The sequence below is a fragment of the Rhinatrema bivittatum genome, chromosome 3 (genome assembly GCF_901001135.1).
Source record: "Rhinatrema bivittatum chromosome 3, aRhiBiv1.1, whole genome shotgun sequence".
NCBI lineage: Eukaryota > Metazoa > Chordata > Amphibia > Gymnophiona > Rhinatrematidae > Rhinatrema > Rhinatrema bivittatum.
The window spans coordinates 253747226-253767343 of NC_042617.1; the positions used below are offsets into that span (position 1 = coordinate 253747226).

Genomic DNA, 20118 nt, shown 5'->3' on the forward strand with positions numbered 1-20118 from the left:
GTGTGGCATGTGAGAATGGGAGGGTGCTTCTGTGTGTGTGTGTGTGGTGAGTATGTGAGAATGCGAGGGTGCATCTGTGTGTGTGTGTGTGGTGGCATGTGAGAATGGGAGGGTGCTTCTGTGTGTGTGTGTGTGGCATGTGAGAATGGGAGGGTGCTTGTGTGTGTTTGTGTGGCATGTGAGAATGGGAGGGTGCTTCTGTGTGTGTTTGTGTGGCATGTGAGAATGGGAGGGTACTTCTGTGTCTGTGTGTGGTATGTGAGAATGGGAGTGTGCTTCTGTGTGTGTGTGGGCATGTGAGAATGGGTGGGTACTTCTGTGTGTCTGTGTGGTCATCTCAGTTTCAACTAGTTTAAGGAAGTCAGCCTTTACCTCCTCTACCTATGCCATTATCTGTAGCCTTTCCTGCTGTTGCGGTTCTGGCCGCAAGTGCCGTGACCAGACCCTTACCTCCGTGCTCCTGGACCTACTCCCGCTTCTGGAGGCCTGGTTTGCGCCCTGTTTGGTGGCGTCCCCACAGGGGCCGCGCCGCCGGGAAGCTTCCCATGGACGCCCTGCTTCTAGGCGCACGCGCGCGCCACTTGGACCCTTTTCTAGGCCGTTTCCCGCCAGCAGTGACTCCGCCCAGTTCCTGACGTCAGACGCCGCGGCCTTGATAAGCCGGCCGCGGACACTCAGTCTTTACCTTGCAACGGGTTTACCTCCCGGTTCCCTGTTGCGTCGTGCCCCGGAGTGAGTTGCCTTGCTACTTGCTCCGTTCCTGCTTGCCTGCTACAGTACCTGCTTGGTTCCTGCTTGCCTGCTACAGTTCCAGCCTGGTTCCTGCTTGCCTGTTACAGTGCCTGCCTGGTTCCAGTTCCCGAGTCCTGCTACAGTTCCTGCCTGGTTCCAGTACCCGATCCCTGCTATAGTTCTTGCCTGGTTCCAGAACCCAATCCCTGTTACAGTACTTTCTACTGTCCTAGACTGGTTCCAGTTCCCAGTCCTGATCATCGACTCGCCTAAGTCCCAGCGGTCGGGCCCCTACGGGCTCCTCCCGGGGGGGGCTTCAGCTTCCAAGGGTGAAGCCGCCTAAGTCCCAGCGGTTGGGCTCCTACGGGCTCCTCCCGGGGGAGTACCAGCTTCCAGGGTGAAGAGCATCTCTACGTCCTGCCTGAACATCTGCCTCCCGGCCTGCCACATACTAGAGACATTGACCATCTTTCCCAGTCTCCTGCAGGTCGGCCCAAGGGTCCACTAAATTGAGACTCCATAACACCTGCTGCCCAGGCATCGGCACAAGAACTACATGAATTGTGGGAACACACGAAGGAACTTCTCCAAAAGGCTGGACAACAAGCCAAAAGTTCTACGACGCTCATCACAGAGCCACACCGCAGTTACAGCCAGGCGACAAGGTATGGCTTAGTACCAAATTTATTTGCCTTAAACTGCCATTGGTCCGGTTTGCGCCAAGGTACATAGGACCCTTTTCAGTTCTCTGCTGCCTGGGTCCAGTCACGAACAGCTTGAAGCTACCACCGGCACTTCGAATACATAATGCTTTTCATATCTCCCTTCTGAAGCCACTCATCATGTCAAAGTTCTCCAGGAAGACTCCAGAGCCCCAGCCTCACTCTGCTGAAGAAGACATCACGTATCAAGTAGAAGACATCCTTGATGTAAGAAAACACGGTAGACGATGGGAATATCTTATTTCCTGGGAAGGATATGGTCCGGAGGAAAATAGTTGGGAGCCTGCATGTAACATCCTGGACAAAGACTTGATCCAACAGTTCCACAGGACATACCCCAGGAAAGCGAAACTTAGGCGCTCCAAGTCACCGTAGAAAGGTGAGGGGGTCATGCTGTGGGTCTGCCGCGGATGGCACGTGTAACAGGAAAGATTAAAGAGGTTAGGACTGTTCAGCTTGGAGAAGAGACAGTTGAGGGGGGTTTGATAGAGATGTTTAAAATCACGATAGGTCTAGAATGGGTAAATGTGAATCGGTTATTTACTCTTTCAGATAAAAACAAGTTTGCTTACCGTAAACGTTGTTTCCGTAGATAGCAGGATGAATTAGCCATGCTGTCCTGGGATCTGTCAATCAGGTCCGGGAGGCGGAGCTTGATAAAGCAGAGGATAGATCTTTGTTCCCTCTGCGGCTGCGCGTGGGTTCCCGCGCAGGAAGTACAGATTCTCCTCAGTCTGTGATTAAGCAGTGGTCGATTGAAAAACAGTTGATTGCCAGGGAGGAGGGTGGGTCAGCATGGCTAATTCATCCTGCTATCTACGGAAACAACGTTTACGGTAAGCAAACTTGTTTTTTCCCGTCGATAGCAGGGATGAATTAGCCATGCTGTCCTGGGAGTTCCAAGCTCCCAATCACGTTCAGTGTATCTTTTTTTTTTTTTGAACGTGAAATGGTTGTGGCAATCACTTTGTCTGAGCTGTTGCGGACTGTAGGATTATCTGACCTAACATCGTATCCGCCGTAGCTTGTTGATCCAAGCAGTAATGTGCTGTGAAAGTGTGAAGCGATGTCCAAGTCGCCGCCTTGCATATATCTATGGGCTGAATATTCCTGAGGTGAGCCCACGTGGTGGATAGGGCCCGCACTTGGTGAGCCTTAGGTTTTGAAGTAATGGTAAGTTCTGTTTGTTATAGCAGAACTGGATGCATTGGATTATCCAGCTCGATATGGTCCGCTTTGTGACCGGAAGTCCAGGCCCTTTAGGGTCAAAGGACAAAAATAGTTGAGATGGTCGTGATGAAGCAGCCGTTCTATTTCTGTAATAAGCTAATGCTCTCTTACAATCTAGGGTATGTAGTAATGACTCGCGATCATTGGCATGCGGTTTTGGAAAAAAGGTTGGTAGGTCAATAGTTTGATTAATATGAAATTGTGACACGACCTTTGGCAGGAAGGAGGGATGCGTCCTTAGTACTACCTTCTGATGGAAAAACTGTAGGTATGGTTCATAATGAACCAATGCCTGTAGTTCGCTTACACGCCTCGTTGAAGTGACTGCGACAAGAAATACTACTTTCCAGGTTAGGTATTTTAAGTGTGCGGATTCCATAGGTTCGAATGGAGAATGCATAAGTTGTTCTAATACTATGTTGATGTTCCATGGAACTGCCGGTTTCTTGGAAGGTGGTCTAATGTGGAGCATGCCCTTGAGAAATCGAGCAAGAAGAGGATGAGCCGCTATTGTTACATTATTAACTGGCCTATGGTAGGCTGCAATAGCGCTCAGATGGACTCGAATGGATGCTGTTGCTAAGCCCGCTTCGTAAAGGGTGTGCAGATAATCCAGTAATTGTTGTGGTGCAATCCACGGGAGAATCTGGTTCAAAAGACACCATGAGGTATATCTCTTCCACTTGTAACTATAGTTTAATCTAGTGGAGGGTTTTCTGGATTCGAGAAGTATGAGCTGTGCCCTCTGAGAAACTTCTGTTGTGTTAGCAACCACCTGTCAGCCTCCAGGCTGTCAAATGGAGGGAGGAGTGTAGCGGATGGAGCAGGGTTCCTTGTTCCTGAAGTAGAAGGTCTGGACGATTCGGAGTCGGATCGGATCGTCCACTGAAAGGCGAAGGAGGTAACTGTACCATGGTTGGCGTGGCCAAGCTGGGGCAATGAGTATCATTTGTGCTCTGTCTGCTATGCACTTTTGTATGGTCCTGGTGATCAGGGGAATCGGTGGAAAGGCATATAGTAGGCCTGAAGACCACGTGATCAGAAAAGCATCCTGCTATCCTGAGCCTGCTGGATGGATGGAACAAAACTTGGGAAGCTGCGTGTTGTGTTCCGTAGCAAACAGGTCTATTGTCGGAGTTCCCCACTTGTTGAATATGTGGAGTGTTACTTCTCCGTTGAGGGACCATTCGTGGGGATGAAATATACGACTTAATTTGTCCGCTCTTGTGTTTGCTATCCTGGAGATAAGTAGCCTGAAGATGGATGCTCTGTTTTGAGCTAGGTGAAAAATCTGCAGTGTTTCTCTGCACAGGATCCAGGAGCCTGAGCCCCCCTGTTTGTTTATATAGAACATTGCTACTTGATTGTCCGTATATACCATGAGTCTGCGGCCACGCAAGAATGTCTGGAATGCCTGCAACGCCAGGCGAATGGCTCGCAGTTCCAGTAAGTTGATCTGCAGGGATTGTTCTGCTAACGTCCATAATCCCTGCGTCTCGTATACCTCTAGATGTGCTCCCCAGCCCTTTCGGGAAGCGTCTGTCGTGAGGACTGTGTTGTGTATGGGCTGTCGAAAGAGAGCCCCTTCACTAGGGTGGATGGAAGGAGCCACCAAGCTATGTCCTGAGCATTTCCCTTGTTAAGAGGATTGATGAGTGAGAGGCTGCGAATGCTGTTTCCACTGTCGTTTGAGTCCCCACTGTAATCTTCTCATGTGTAATTTGGTATTCGGAAAGGAAATTGGCTGCTGCCATGTGGCCGAGGACTACTAGCACCTGACGTGCCGATGTTCTCTTTGTGCGTAACTTCAGTAAGAGCTGTCGTAACTGAAGTTGTCTGTCCTGCGGCAGATATGCTCTGGTTCGCGTAGTGTCCAGATATGCTCCTATAAATTGGAGTTGTTGCGTCGGTTGTAAGTGAGATTTTGGAAGTTGACTACCAACCCCAATTGTTGCAAGCATCGTAGGATGCGATGTAGGTGAGAGTTGAGCAGTTCTCGGGTCGGAGCTACTACTAGCCAATCGTCCAAATAAGGGAAGATTGTCATTCCCTGTAGTCTGAGGTGAGCCACCACCACTACCATGCACTTGGTGAACACTCTGGGTGCAGCTGATACCCAAAGGGGAGTACTCTGTACTGGTAATGATTGTGCTTGTAACGAAAGCATAGGTAACGCCAGGAAGAGGGGTGCATTGGAATGTGGGTGTATGCATCCTTCAGGTCGATTGAACACATCCAGTCGTTGGTCTGCAAGAGTGGAAGGATTGACTTCAGGGATACCATTTGAATTTTTCCTTTATCAGAAATTTGTTGAGTTCCCGCGATCTAGGATCGGACGTAGGCCGCCTGATTTCTTTGGGATGAGGAAGTATGGGGAATAGAAACCTTGGTTGTGAAAGTTCTTGGGAAGAAGTGCTATGGCCTTTGCTTGACAAAGGGATATTTCTGTTGAAGCTGTGGGTGAGTCCGCAGCTGCTGGAGAGGTGAATTGTGGAAGGTGAGGCTTTGACTGAAAATGTAGATGATACCCCTGACGTACAATGTCGAGAACCCATTGGTCCGATGTTATGTGTTCCCACACTGTAGACGAGCTTGGATTCGTCCCGGCGGTAGTGATGGATGTGGTGGTGGCATTAGATTCAAAAAGATTGAACCGGCTTAGCTGCCGCCGGTTGTGGTTGGGTTTGTTGGCGGGCGCACGTTGTTTGCCCCTTCGTGGAATTTGAGCCGTGTGTTGGTTATTGTGGTCTATGGTATGTAGAATACGGTTGAGCACGGTATCCTTGATAAGAAGCGATATGGACGACGTCCATATGACGATCTGCGAGGGTATGGGTAGCCCCGTCTGGAAGATTGGTAAGGATGGTGTGATTGTAGCGACTGTACCGCTAATGCTTCTTCTTTTAGTTTTCCCACCGTCTCTTGGTAGTTTGGTGCCGAAAAAGGTGTTCTCCAGTGCATGGAAGGTTTAGCGAGTTTCTCATGCACATCCTCTCTAATAGAGCTGGGCGTAGCCACGCGGTCCTCCGGGCCGCTATGCTGTGGCCGACGCTCTTGATGAAGTCTCCATTCCCTCGTACATGGAAACGTAGGAGATGCCTTGAGCATTCCTCCATATCATGAAGTGTTTGTGGTAATTTCTCCGCTTTTGTGGAGAGGAATCCTTTAGTGGCCTGTATGCACTCGTACATGTATTGAATCATGTAAATTGGTGGTGGATGATACGAGTAGTGAGCATTGAATTTTGATAGATTTTTCTACCAATTTCGCCTAGGTACTTAAGGTCTTATTGGGGGGATATGTGGCATGAAGCTTTTGTTTTCGAAATCGCTGCATTGCCGACTCCACCACTACTGATTCGTGAGGTAGTTGAGGGAGCGTGTACGGAGTTTCCTTCTTTATACGAAACTTAATATCTGATTTCCTAGATACTGCCTGTAGAGAGAAGGGAGTTTCCCATGACTTTAACATGAGTTTATGCAGGAGATCATGCGGCGGAAGGGTGGTGGGTTCCCCCGGTACATAAAAATTTTTAGCAGTCCTAGGGTCTCTGCTCTAGGGTCAGGCTCCTTTAGGAATTGTAAATGGAGGATGTTCGCCATCTTTTCTAAAAAGCGAGGATATGACAAGTCCTCCGGAGGTGAGTATGGTTCCGGTTGAGTGTCTGGAACATCTGAGGGATACCCTGTGGATGAAGTGGGGGGACTCAGCTGGGGATTGGAAGTGTTCTGATGAGGTCCAATGATGTGGAGAGGGTTGTGGAGTGTCCCGATCAGGCGAGGTTGGTGTATCATCCTGTCAGGCGATGGGGGTGTGTCTTCCGATCCCGGTTTTTGTGTTACTGGGATCCTTTCCCAACTTGAATGATGATTCCAATGTGCTATAAAATCCCGCCAAGGATTGGGGATAGTTGCCAGAACGCATCCTTGGTGGCTTTTGTCATTTCTGGTCTATGTTGGCTAGTACTAGGTCCAGTCGCACCTTTTTGTGTGTTGGAGGTGTTGGATGGAGAGGAATGCCTGGGAGGAAGTCACATAAATAGGGCAATGTGATCTCTGTGACCTAGATTGTTTGGATGATCTGGAGTGGAAGGGCTGATTGCCCTGTCTTGTCTGCGTCGATGGTGAGCTTCCCGTACATGCGTAGAATGTTTTGCTTTTGAGATAGTCGAGTCATGGGAAGACTGTCTCTTGTAGTCCCTAGATTCTCTGGAAGGAGATTTCCTACTACGTTTGTGGGAATGCTCCCTATGATGTTTTGAGAGGGAGTACAATTCTGGACGTTTCCCGTATGTTCCGTGACAAACCTCCTTCTGGGCATGTCAAGTTCTTTCCTGACTCTCTGTCACTTTTGTAGGATGAGTCAGGTGATGCAGGGAGTGGTCGCTTCTTTGGACGTGTTTTTGACCCCAACTCGGAGGTTCTCTTCTTAAGTACTCCTGTCTTGTGTGAGACCGATGGAATTGGTACCCTCTTTGGAGCTGATGTTTCTGGTGAATCAGCCCTGTAGCCTGGCTCCCGCGCCGTTGTTGGCGCCGTCATTTCTTGCGCTGGTATGGGTGCCGGTGATTCATGTACTTTCGACAGCTCCGATATCTCCTGCGCCCGTGTCGGCGCTGGCGTTTTAGTCGGCGCCGAAAGAGACGGCGCGTGGCTGGATTTTTCCCGCGCCGAGAGAGTAGATGTTTTCGGTGCCGTCTGCTTCGGAACTCTATGGTGGGCCGATTTTGTCCTTGGCCTGGTGTTCTGATCCCGGCGCCATACGGTGTTTGGAGATCGGCGCCGTTGAACTAGGCGCCGCCTCGTGACGTATCTTTCGGCGCCGTGAGTGTCCGCGCCCCTGGACTCGGCGCCATCTTCTGCGCCGACTCACTCCGTGGAGTTTCCGGCGCCGTCTTATGTATTTTTCTTATGCGCCATGTCCTGCGCGCTTGTTTGGCGATAGGCCACACTTCGAGTCTCTGCTCGAAATACTGGGCGCTCCATGCTTCTCGGGAAAAACAGAGCCCTGTTTCCCTACCTTTTTGTCACTGGGGCGTGAGGTGTCCGACGACGCCGTCCTTGGAGCGGAATACTTAACTTTTTCACCGGGCCCGGTGAAGAGTGTACCTCAGAGGGGTCTGAGGTACTTAGAAGTTCTTGTAAACGATACGCTCTTTGTCGCTTGGCTCTGGGAGACATTTTGGAGCAGAATTCGCAGTTCGGGACATCGTGGCTACCGCCTAGGCATCGGTAACACCGGTCATATGGCCATCCGTGACCGACATCACCTTACCACAGCGGCAGCGCTTGAAGCCCGATTTTGACATTCTGAGGAGAGTGTTGGCTCCGCGTGCGATCCCGCGCGCGGAAAGAACAGACTGAGGAGAATCTGTACTTCCTGCGCGGGAACCCACGCGCAGCCGCAGAGGGAACAAAGATCTATCCTCTGCTTTATCAAGCTCCGCCTCCCGGACCTGATTGATAGATCCCAGGACAGCATGGCTAATTCATCCCTGCTATCGACGGGAAATAAAAGGACTAGGGGGCACTCCATGAAGTTAGCATGTGGCACATTTAAAACTAATCGGGGAAAGTTCTTTTTCACTCAATGCACAATTAAACTCTGGAATTTGTTGCCAGGGGATGTGGTTAGTGCAGTTAGGGGTAGCTGGGTTTAAAAAAGGATTAGTTAAGTTCTTGGAGGAAAAGTCCATTACCCGATAATAATTAAGTTGACTTAGAAAATAGCCACTGCTATTACTAGCAACAGTGACATGGGATAGACTTAGTTTTGGGTACTTGCCGGGTTCTTATGGCCTGGATTGGCCACTGTTGGAAACAGGATGCAGGGCTTGATGGACCCTTGGTCTGACCCAGTATGGCATGTTCTTATGTTCCTCTTTCAGCTTTGGATACGTGGAAAGCTCATGGAGCCCCATGTGGTGAGGAGTCCAGGGCAATTGTCCTGACAGTGGTTAAGTACGAGTAGTAGCACCAATCAATAAGGCTTCTGCTATAGCTACTATCCATTTTCACATCTTTCAAATACATTCATAATTCAATTCTTTTGAAAAATACAAAAAAAAAGTCCATCTAAAATGCAGGTGACCCTGCGACTGAAGCTAAAAATCACAAAAATGTATTAAGAATTATAAATTGCCATTGATTCTGCAACAATCTTTGTCCTTTTTTCAATTAAAATTAAAAATGTTTATTCTATTTAGCCTTTTGGATTGCCCAATTTAAGCAAAAAGTATTCCTGGCACTCTCATAACCGAAACGATATCTGGCATGATATAAAATATTTTGTTACAATAACTACTATTTTTCGTATACGCCCTTCAGCCTAATCGCATGACGATGCATTTCTGCTTTCCGTGGTTAACCGCAATCACCCACCTTTACCCTATCCCCTCCGTTTTCTAAATTTCCGTTCTCTATATGCACGTGAAGAAACAGAATCGAGAGCAACAACCGTGAGGGAGCTACAGAATGTAAACACCTCAAACAGCCAATAATCATTGGCTGTGAAATTACCCTCGCTTGCCGTTCCTTAAGGTTTTAGAACGGAGTAAGCGCGCGAATTTGGCGCGTGCGCACTGTAGCATGGTGGGAATGCTGCGGGGGGGGGGGGGGATTTGCACAGAGCGACAGAGAGAGACGGTAGTTACTTTGCTTCTCGCGTAGGTTCACGCGCGCCGCTCGGACTCCTCCTCTTCTGTCTTCCACATCTCTTCTCTCGCCGAAAGCCTGGTAAGCAGCATGTTTTCGTCGGAGGAGCAATATGAGGAAGGCGACTACGAGACGCATGCTAAGCGCCTCAAGACCACCGAGGACGGCGAGCCCGACTATGCCTCGGAAGAGAGCGAGCGGCGGGAGAAGGCCTGCACCTCGACTTACGGGGTAAGGGGCTAACGTGATGGCGGGAAGGCTTGTTGGGCAGAACTGTCTTGGTAAAATAATAATGATAATTAAATCGTGATAATATAATATTTTAGTGGGTATGAGACAAGTTCGGGGGAGGCAAAGATTTTTGTGGAGGCGGCCCTTGGGCTTCTATTTTAAATTATTTTTTTATTACATCATATTCTACTTATGGCGAAAGTAGTGTGCCCCTATCCCAGACTTTTAGTTATTTACTTTTTTATGAGGAAAGGGAAAAATTGGTATTTCAGAAATCTTTTTAATTTTTCTTTCCGTCTCTTCTTGCTGCCACTCTTGATCAAACTCTCCTTTGACTCGGCCTAGTGGTGGGTTGGCTGAAGGCTCTGTTAGTAGCATGTCGGCCTCCTTTTCTTGGCAGGAAAAATAAGCCTTGTTTTTCCGGGAATGTTTACCTAAGGAGTTGCTATTATTTAGTTTAGAAGCAGTATTTCTGCATAGTTTGGTATTTTGCAGGTTAGTTTTTGTTTGGTAACTTGAATGCATTAAAATATTCTTTGTTTCATCTGATAACGTAGCAAACATTTTAATCCTAGACAATGGAACTATAAATCCGGGCATCAGTTGTAAACCACGTGTGGTGTGTGTGTTCTCCTTTTCAGTAGCTGGACTTTGAAATCTGCAAACCCTGGTGCCTAGCTCAGAAAGGCTGCGTTTGTTTTTGTGCTGTAGGCTTGCACATGCCTGGGTAGCTTTTGACATAACTGATATGCAAGGAAAAATGTCCAGATCGTTATTGAATAGAAATAAATACTTGACAATGAAGTGGTTTAGTGTACAAGCCAAACAAATTGAACGTTAAACTTTTGGCACCCTAGCTGATTATTAAGTGTAAAATTTCAGCTGCAATTTCAGTGAATTTATTTTCTGTGCTAAACGAAAAGTGGATTTGCGAGGAATATGTAAATAGTGCAGAAAAATCTGCACTACAGTTGACTGCATTATTTTTGAGGGTAAAGATGGAGAGAAACTAGATTCTGAATTCATTTTTAGTCACAATTGAGTGAGGTGTAGTATTGGACTGGTGCATGTGTATATGGTAAACATAAGCAAGTTAATCGAGGGATCTAGTAAATGATTAAGTGCTATGCTTTATTTAGCTGCTTACAGTTTTCATATCCAGCAAGTTCAGTGTGGATTACAGTATCACATTCATAATATAAAACATTTATTCTTCTAATCTCATTTTAACTATTTCTCTATTTCTTTTTCACACACTTTTATTTTTTCTTCTCTTTTTACATTTAGTCTTTTTACTGTTATGATTATTACACTGTAACATTTCTAACTTTTTGTTACATGTACACCGATGTGGTGATTCTAGTTGAATATAGGTATAAAAAAACAATTTAACATTAAATATTAAAAACGACATATAATATAATATAAAAACATACAATTTTATATTGTGCAAATGCATCCTAAAACTGCTACCCCATATCAAATATTGTACAGAGAGTGCAAATCCACACATGCAACTGATTCATGAACCAACTCGCCATACAGATTAATATACAGATACTGCATATTGCATTTACCATAAAATAGCACAAACACTACCTTCCTGAAGAAGTGCATTGTGAGATTCTATGCAATCCATTGGGCTTTTGCAGTGGAAATTTAACTATACATTTTGTTTTTTAAACTTATCAGTTTAATTTTGCTGTACTTAGTGTGTCTTTTGGATACATTTTTATAATGCTTTAAAATCTGGTACATTGGCGTGGTCCTCATTGCACTATGGATCCAAGTTAAGTCTTTGTAGCCAGTACCTGCATCCCTCATAGTGTGGATATGTGCCTTCAGGCAGACTAAATGATCAGTTTTCCAAATGGAGAAAGGGTTAATAGGAGTGCCCCAGGCATCTGGACTGGGATCTGTGCTGTTTAACATAGTTAATGATCTGGAAAAGGGAGGTGATCTAATTATTCAAAATTGTTAAAATTATAGTGGGCGTGTGTGGCATTGCAGAAGGCTGGACATTCAATCTGTTTAATATGTCTTAGCTGCTTTCCTGGCCCATCCAGGTCACTCAGAATAGTGTACAGATCTACATACATAAACACTGTTTTTAACAAACATATGTATGGTAAAAGTACAAATAAAATTATAGCAACCATACAGCACAGGGCTGTCCTTAGGAGAGGTGAGTGCCTTGGGCCTGCACTTTGGGGGGGGGGGGGGAGAGCATGCCTCATCCCCCCCCAAAGTGGGGGTTGAGGCATGCTCTCCCCCAAGTGGGAGAGCATGCCCCATCCTACAACATACTTTGTTCTCTGCTTGGGAGTAGAGCCATGAACATTAGTATTCCAAGGTAAATCAACCATAGTAGGGTCCCTGGGCCCTGCATCCTCCTAAGGTCAGCCCTGATACAACACACAATAAAATACAATAACAAAAAAATGGAAGATGAAATGTAATGTGGAGTAAGTGATGCACCTAGGGAGAAACAGTGCCAATTACAGGACCACTATATTTGGTTTGTATTGAAATCACCACCCAGAAAAAGGATCTTGGAGTCCTTGTGGACAGTGGTTTTGCTGCTACTCACCGAGCTGAGGATTTCAAATTGAATGTTAGGGACAGAATGGAGAGGAATGGAGAATATCATGCTTCTGTTGATCCATGGTGCAAGTGCACCTGGAGTAGTATTTATTAATTTAATTAACCATTTACATTCATTATGTGCAGTTCTGGTTGCTCCATCTCAAAAAAAGGCATTAACAGAACTTGAAAAAGTACATGGAAGGGCAACAAAATTGATAAAGGGGAGGGTAGAACTACTTCCTTATAAAGAGATGCTAAGCTGCTTAAAGCACTTCAGCTTGGAAAAGACATGATAAAGGGAATATAGTAAAGGTTTATGAAATCATGAGTGAGGTGGAACTGGTAAGCAGGGCATGGTTATTTCTCCGTTCAAATAATACTAAAACAATGGGATACTCCATGAAACTTAATAACCAGCAGACAATCAAAGAATGTACTTTTTTCACTCAGCATAAAATTAATCTGTGGAATCTGTTGATAGAGGATGTGGTCAAAGCAACTAGCATAGCAGGGTTTAAAAGTACTGTGGACCTGTCCCTGGAGCAAAAGTCCATAAACAGTTATTAGCCAGGTAGATTGGGAAAGCCAGGGCTTATCTCTGGGAGTGAGCAACAAGAAATAGATCTATTTTTGAGATCTTTCGGGTACGTCTCAGAGACAGCATATTGAGCTCTATGGACCTTATGCCAGGATGAGTTAGACTATCTTATGTTCTTGAATAATCGAATCAAATAGGCTAAGTCTGCTTTTTCTGGTATGTCTATCCTTTAAGAACTGGGGTGGGGGTTCTGATTTGAGCTTTGTGGCAACTATATTGTCTTGCCTATCGTGCCTTTTCAAATGTCGGTTTGTTTATTTAGAATTTCTTCTATACTGTTATCTACAGTAAATGCACAAAGTGGTTTACAGTGAACACGATATAAAAACAATGTAATAAAATACAGTTTAACATAAAGCAAGGACATAGCCTACCTTCCACCAGTAGTGGCTTTCTTAAAGCAACTTGACTCACTAGGATGTTTTGGCATTTATCTGGGAAGTTCAGAGGCATTTGTGGATGCAGCTCATTTTACCGGTTGCCAAAGGCCAGTTTAAATAAGTTGGTCTTGAAGTCTCTCCTGAATACCTTTGCATCAATAGCTGTGCGTAGTGAGTCAGGTAGTGAGTTCCACAATTTTGGGCTGGCTACTGAAAAGGTGCAATTTTTTGTTATATCCAGTCTGTCCATCTTGGGAGTTGGAATATCTTAACAAAATTTTTACTTGCAGAGTGTAACTGCTGCTGGGGTTTATTTGCAGCAAAGTGCAAAGCCAAGCGTTAAAAGTCATTGTTCAACAGATTAAAAATTATCATTGAAACTTTATATTGAATGCAAAATGTTATAGGTAACCAATAGGGATGTGCATTCGGATTGACCGCATATGGAAAACACAACTCAATATTTTTTTTTAACTTAAAAAAAAGATGGGGCGTATACGAGCAGATTTCCGACATAAATGAACATAGATATGTCGGATACGGCGAATCGCCATGCGCGCGCTTTCTCGCCGCCATTACCTGCGACTCGAGCTCGGAGCCCCGGATTACCTGAAAATGGCGGCGCCCCTGCGGTAACCATGCCAACCTGTCTGACCCTGTCCTGTGAGTCTCAGTGACTCACAGGAAAGGGGGGGACAGGTCGGCATGGATACCGGAACGCAGCGAATCTGCGTTCACCTTTTCAGAGAAGCACTGAATGCAGCGAATCGCGCTGTCATTCCGTGCTTCTCTGAGGATTTCCTGACGAGCCAGCAGCACTATAAAAGCAGCAGCAGCACGAGGACTGACGGACATTGTCAGCGATTCAGTGGGGAGGTGGGATCGGGATCGGGATCGTGCAGGGTGGGCTTAGGCAGGCTGAGGCAGAGAAGATAGCAGAACCCGATTTGATAGACAACACAGAACAGAACCAGATTTGATAGACAACACAGAACAGATTCTTTGTTAGGGAAAAAAAAAAAAGAACATTCTTATTGAGTGAGTCTGTACATTTTATCCTGGGCAGTGCCAGGCAGGGCTGGCAGTACTCTGCCTCATATTTGCTATTTTTAAACAGACTTAAAAGCATTCTCCTTGAGTGGTTCAGTGCTGGCTGGGCAGCAGTTCCAGGGCTGGGAGTACTCTGCCTCATATCTACTTTAGTTCTATGTGCACTGCGGTGCACACAGACAGACACATTCCGTGCAGTGCCAGGCAGACAGTGAGGCAGTGGGCATTGTAAACAGAGTGAACATTGCCCTTCAGCGAGTCTGTTACATTTGCTATTTTTAAACAGACTTAAAAGCATTCTCCTTGAGTGGTTCAGTGCTGGGTGGGCACTGGGCAGCAGTTCCAGGGCTGGGAATACCCTGCCTCATATCTACTTTAGTTCTATGTGCACTGCAGTGCACACAGACAGACACATTCCGTGCATTGCCAGGCAGGCAGTGAGGCAGTGGGCATTGTAAACAGAGTGAACATTGCCCTTCAGCGAGTCTGTTACATTTGCTATTTTTAAACAGACTTAAAAGCATTCTCCTTGAGTGGTTCAGTGCTGGGTGGGCAGTGCCAGGGCTGGCACTGGCAGTACTCTGCCTCATATCTACTGAAAAGGAAGCTGGTTCTCTGTGCACTCACTGCACACACACAGACAGACACATTCCGTGCATTGCCAGGCAGGCAGTGGGCATAAACAGAGTGAAGATTGGCCTTAAGTGAGTCTGTTCAATTTGTTATTTTTAAACAGACTTAACCGCATTGTCCTTGAGTGGTTCAGTGCTGGGTGGGCAGCAGTTCCAGGGCTGGGAGTACCCTGCCTCATATCTACTGAAAAGGAAGCTTGTTCTCTGTGCACTCACTGCACACACACAGACAGACACATTCCGTGCATTGCCAGGCAGGCAGTGGGCATAAACAGAGTGAAGATTGGCCTTAAGCGAGTCTGTTCAATTTGTTATTTTTAAACAGACTTAACCGCATTGTCCTTGAGTGGTTCAGTGCTGGGTGGGCAGCAGTTCCAGGGCTGGGAGTACCCTGCCTCATATCTACTGAAAAGGAAGCTGGTTCTCTGTGCACTCACTGCACTCACACAGACAGACACATTCCGTGCATTGCCAGGCAGGCAGTGAGGGCAGTGGGCATTGTAAACAGAGTGAAGATTGCCCTTCAGCGAGTCTGTTCAATCTGCTATTTTTAAAACAGACTTAACCGCATTGTCCTTGACTGGTTCAGTGCTGGGTGGGCAGTGCCAGGGCTGGCACTGGCAGTACTCTGCCTCATATCTACTGAAAAGGAAGCTGGGTCTCTGTGCACTCACTGCACACACACAGACAGACACATTCCGTGCATTGCCAGGCAGGCAGTGAGGCAGTGGGCATTTATTTAATATATATTTCTATACCGGACTTCACAAATTCATTGTAAACAGAGTGAACATTGCCCTTCAGCGAGTCTGTTACATTTGCTATTTTTAAACAGACTTAAAAGCATTCTCCTTGAGTGGTTCAGTGCTGGGTGGGCAGCAGTTCCAGGGCTGGGAGTACCCTGCCTCATATCTACTGAAAAGGAAGCTGGTTCTCTGTGCACTCACTGCACTCACACAGACAGACACATTCCGTGCATTGCCAGGCAGGCAGTGAGGCAGTGGGCATTGTAAACAGAGTGAAGATTGCCCTTCAGCGAGTCTGTTCAATCTGCTATTTTTAAACAGACTTAACCGCATTGTCCTTGACTGGTTTCAGTGCTGGGTGGGCAGTGCCAGGGCTGGCACTGGCAGTACTCTGCCTCATATCTACTGAAAAGGAAGCTGGTTCTCTGTGCACTCACTGCACACACACAGACAGACACATTCCGTGCATTGCCAGGCAGGCAGTGAGGCAGTGGGCATTGTAAACAGAGTGAACATTGCCCTTCAGCGAGTCTGTTCAATCTGCTATTTTTAAACAGACTTAACTGCATTGTCCTTGACTTGGTCCGTTCATTTTGTTATTTTAAACAGACTGAGCATTCTTCTTGAGTGGGTCTGTTAATTTAGTTATTTTAAACTGACCGAACATTATTATTGTGGGACAGTGGGCAGTGTTACCACTAGTACTCATTGACATTAAATCCATAATGTCAGGGAAAGGGAGATGCAAGCGACTTAGTGGGAATGGCAGCGGAGGCACCGCAAAAGACACCAGCGCAACACCACCAGTACAGGTAAAAAGGCAACTGTCGCAATCAAACGTCTTTGTAGGGGATGGCAGTTCCATGGCAAAAAAAAAGAAATCAGACCATGAAACTTTGCAATCGCCAGCACGTGTTTCTGGCACTGTAGTTTTGGAGGAGAGTGAAGAGGAGGCAGAGTCTAGCCAGACAAAAGTTACACACCCAAGAGCAGCCAGGGGACAGAAGTGTCCTGCAAAACTTCGCGGTGACAAGGTAGCGCTGGCACTGTTAGCTTCTGATTCAGAAGAAGAATCTTCTTGGATGGGATTCTCATCAGAAACGGAAGATGTAATACCTGAGCAATCTTCGGTAGAATTGTCAGTTAGTCCTGTTTTAGCCTCCACCTCCAGAAATCTGCGGCAGGGGGAGACATTCCACTGATATCGAGGAGGAGGAAGAGCTGTCAGAAGGGAGACAGAGGGTGACTGTTGCCCCCGCTGGCATTGCTTCGCCGGGTGCAGTGGGTGCACCACCCACACCCAGTAGTACCTCAACTCCAGTGCCACCATCCACCCCCAGGGCGGGAAAGAGAGGAGGATCACAAAAGAAATCTGCGATCTGGGCACATTTTAAAGTGACAGAAGACCCGCGTTATGCTCGGTGTAATTACTGTGCCAGGGATATTAAGCAGAGGCAAGCAACTGGGACATCTGTCAAATTTTGGCATGGAGTATCATATTAAGAGGCAACACCCAACAAGATTACTGCCATCTGGGGATGGTAGCAGTTTCCGTCAGGGGACCCCTTCCCCTTCAACCAGGGTGCAGTGGTAGGAAAGCAGCAGAGTCAGCCCACGCCCTCATACCCTTCTAGCAGTCAGGCGGCAGGCCAGAAACCCACTGACATGTGGGAGAAGCGACAATGCACCATGGAGGAAATGGGGTGGAGTGCGGGTAACGCTATCCCGGGGTAGGAGGCAGGCAAGCCGCAAAAGTAGTAACCAGGAGCATTGGGGAAATGATTGCCCTTGATGACCAGCCCCTGGCAGTTTAGTGGAGAATGTGGGTTTCAAACGTTTCTTGAAGGTCGTACTTCCAAATTACAAAGTCCCCTCCAGAACCACATTTAGTAGAAAGGTCATCCCCAGCCTGTACAAGCACTGTGTCAGTCGCGTGCAAGCACTGCTAGGAAAGGCAGACGGAAGAGTGCATTTCACCTGCGATATCTGGACCCGCCATGAATGCTGCACACTCTTACCTCTCTCTGACAGCACACTGGTGGGACATGGCAGAGGCAGGGGCAGCCAGCAGCTCTATTACTGAACAAGCATCAGGGTGGAGGTGGGCTTTACTGAACACCCACCTGACGGACCATTCCCATACCGCTGCCAATATTCTAGCATGCATCAGAAAGATGCTGGCGAGCTGGAAAGTACACCAGCGAGACAGTAAAACGCGGCAGGCTTTTTTGTCACAGACAACGGTGCAAACATGGTTAAGGCAATAAGCGATGGGGCGGTTTAAGAACATCCGATGTTTTGCACACACTCTGCATCTGGTAGTGAAGTCAGGTTTGGGGCTTGGAGTCCAAGGACAAGGAGACTGAATACCTGCGTCGGTTAATACACAAGTGCAGGAACATAGCAGCACACTTCCACAGAAGTGTCAGGGCGGGGCAGGTTCTCCGAGAAAAGCAGACTGATTTGGATATGGCAGAGAAGCGTCTCATTCAAGACATTCCCACCCGGTGGAATTCCACCTTATGATGCTGGAGAGGTTATTGGAGCTGCAGACACCCCTTCATGAACTTTCTGGTACAATAGACATAGGTGTACAGAATCCCCTAGGGCATCACGATTGGTTAGTCATGAGTCAGCTGTTAAAAATCCTGCAGCCCTTCAAGGACGTCACGGAGGAGCTGAGTTTCCAGAAGTTCCACCTTGGCTGACATCATCCCCTATTGTGAAATTCCTGGATGACCATTTGGAAGGCATTAAACGGCAAGAGGGAATGACTGCTGAGGTGCTGCAGTGTGTGGACGTTTTGCAGCAGCAGGTGAAAGACAGATTAAGGCCTTTAACAGAAGACAGCACATACATGCTCGCCTCTGTCTGTGATCCCCGTGTGAAAGGTAAACTCGCCCTACAGACCAATTGTCTGTCATTTGTGAAGGAGCTGTTGTTAGCACAGGTCCGTGAACAGGAGCACCATAGCGGAGACAGATTAGGCTTGAAGCACAGGTGGAAACAGCAGGCACGTCACAGAGTTGTGCTGCTGCTAGCCCTGGCAGGAGAAGGACTGTATCAGTGACAGATACTATTATTAGTGCGTCCACCTCAAACGTCAGAACGCCCAAGGCATGTTGGCCATAAAGATACATCAGTTGTGCAACGGGCGAGAGAGAAAGTAACTGGATTGAGTGACTCTCAGCCCTCCCAAGCACAGGAGGAGACAGCAGCAGAGCTGTCAGTGACACGGTATCTCTCAGAGCCGATAGAGAACACGCAGACAGATCCGCTGGCATATTGGGCACACAAGTCCACTGTCTGGCCACACCTAGCCAAGTGGCTGAAGGATATCTGTCATGTCCACCAACCAGTGTGCCCAGTGAACGTGTTTTTTCAATGACAGGGGATATTATGAGCCCTCACCGCTCAAGGCTGTCACCGGTCCTTGATGGAAATGCTAGTGTTTTTGAAAGTAAACCTGCCATTGCTTGGCTTTCCTGATTTTCCTTGTGAATGGCAAGATGAATAAAAGCTATTGAAGGAGCCTTGCAGCAGTTCCAATTGCCTCCTATGCTCAAGATAATGTAAGCACTGCAGCACATGTTCTTGACATGAATCGCTGTGCCTGACCGGCATCTACTGTGCAGCCCTTGTGTTCCCACAAGTGTTTTAACTCCATTGCTGTGCCTGCCTGTCCCTCCCGGCCTTGTGTCCCTAGCCGGGATTGACCTCTGTCCTCCAATGATATGCCTGTTCCTCCAGGCCTTGTGTCCCTAGCTGGGCAGTTCCGTTTTGTTATTTTAAACAGACTGAGCATTGTCCTTCAGAGTGGGACTGTTGATATTGCTATTTTAAAACAGACTGAGCATTGACCTTCAGAGTGGGTCCGTTAATTTTGTTCTTTTAAACAGACTGAGCATAGTCCTTGAGTGGGTCCGTTAATTTTGTTCTTTTAAACAGACTGAGCATGGTCCTTCAGAGTGGGTCCGTTCATTTTCTTATTTTAAACAGACTGAGCATTCTTCTTCAAGGCCGAAGTGGAGAAGGGTTCCATGTGAACAGCAGTTCAACATGGGTCAGTCGGTCCTAAGAGATAGGCGAGAGCCGTTCCGAAGGGACGGGCGAAGGCCTCCGTCGCCCTGGGCCAATCGAAAGGGAGTCGGGTTCAGATTCCCCGAACCCGGAGTGGCGGAGATTCGGCGCTGGGCTCTTCCCTCTTCACTCGCCGTTACTGAGGGAATCCTGGTTAGTTTCTTTTCCTACGCGGCTTGTGTCCCTAGCTGGGATTGACCTCTGTCCTCCAATGATGTGCCTGTTCATCCAGACCTTGTGTTCCCACGCGTATTCTTATTTCTGAGAGATTTTCCGATTCCTTTGTCATCAGCTAAAGTGCATAAGATGCGTTGATGAATAGTTTTGAAGATGACACATCTGGCTTTATAGATGATCGGAAGTGGACGGGTAGCCAATGTAACTCTTTCAGAATGGGAGATATGTGGTCTCTCTTTCTTGCGCCTGTTAGTAATCGGGCTGCTGAATTTTGAACCATCTGTAGTGGTTTGGAATAGGA

The 20118-nt window shown here is 47.1% G+C and overlaps 1 protein-coding gene across 1 annotated transcript in view; it reads left to right on the plus strand.

The window, feature by feature from the left end:
- HNRNPLL (heterogeneous nuclear ribonucleoprotein L like) overlaps positions 1 to 20118 on the plus strand; it is a 289432-nt gene that overhangs the window by 13302 nt on the left and 256012 nt on the right. Inside the window, 2 exon segments of the mRNA XM_029596807.1 lie at positions 1566 to 1661; positions 9353 to 9568. Of these exon segments, the coding sequence (XP_029452667.1) occupies positions 1566 to 1661; positions 9353 to 9568 (312 nt within the window).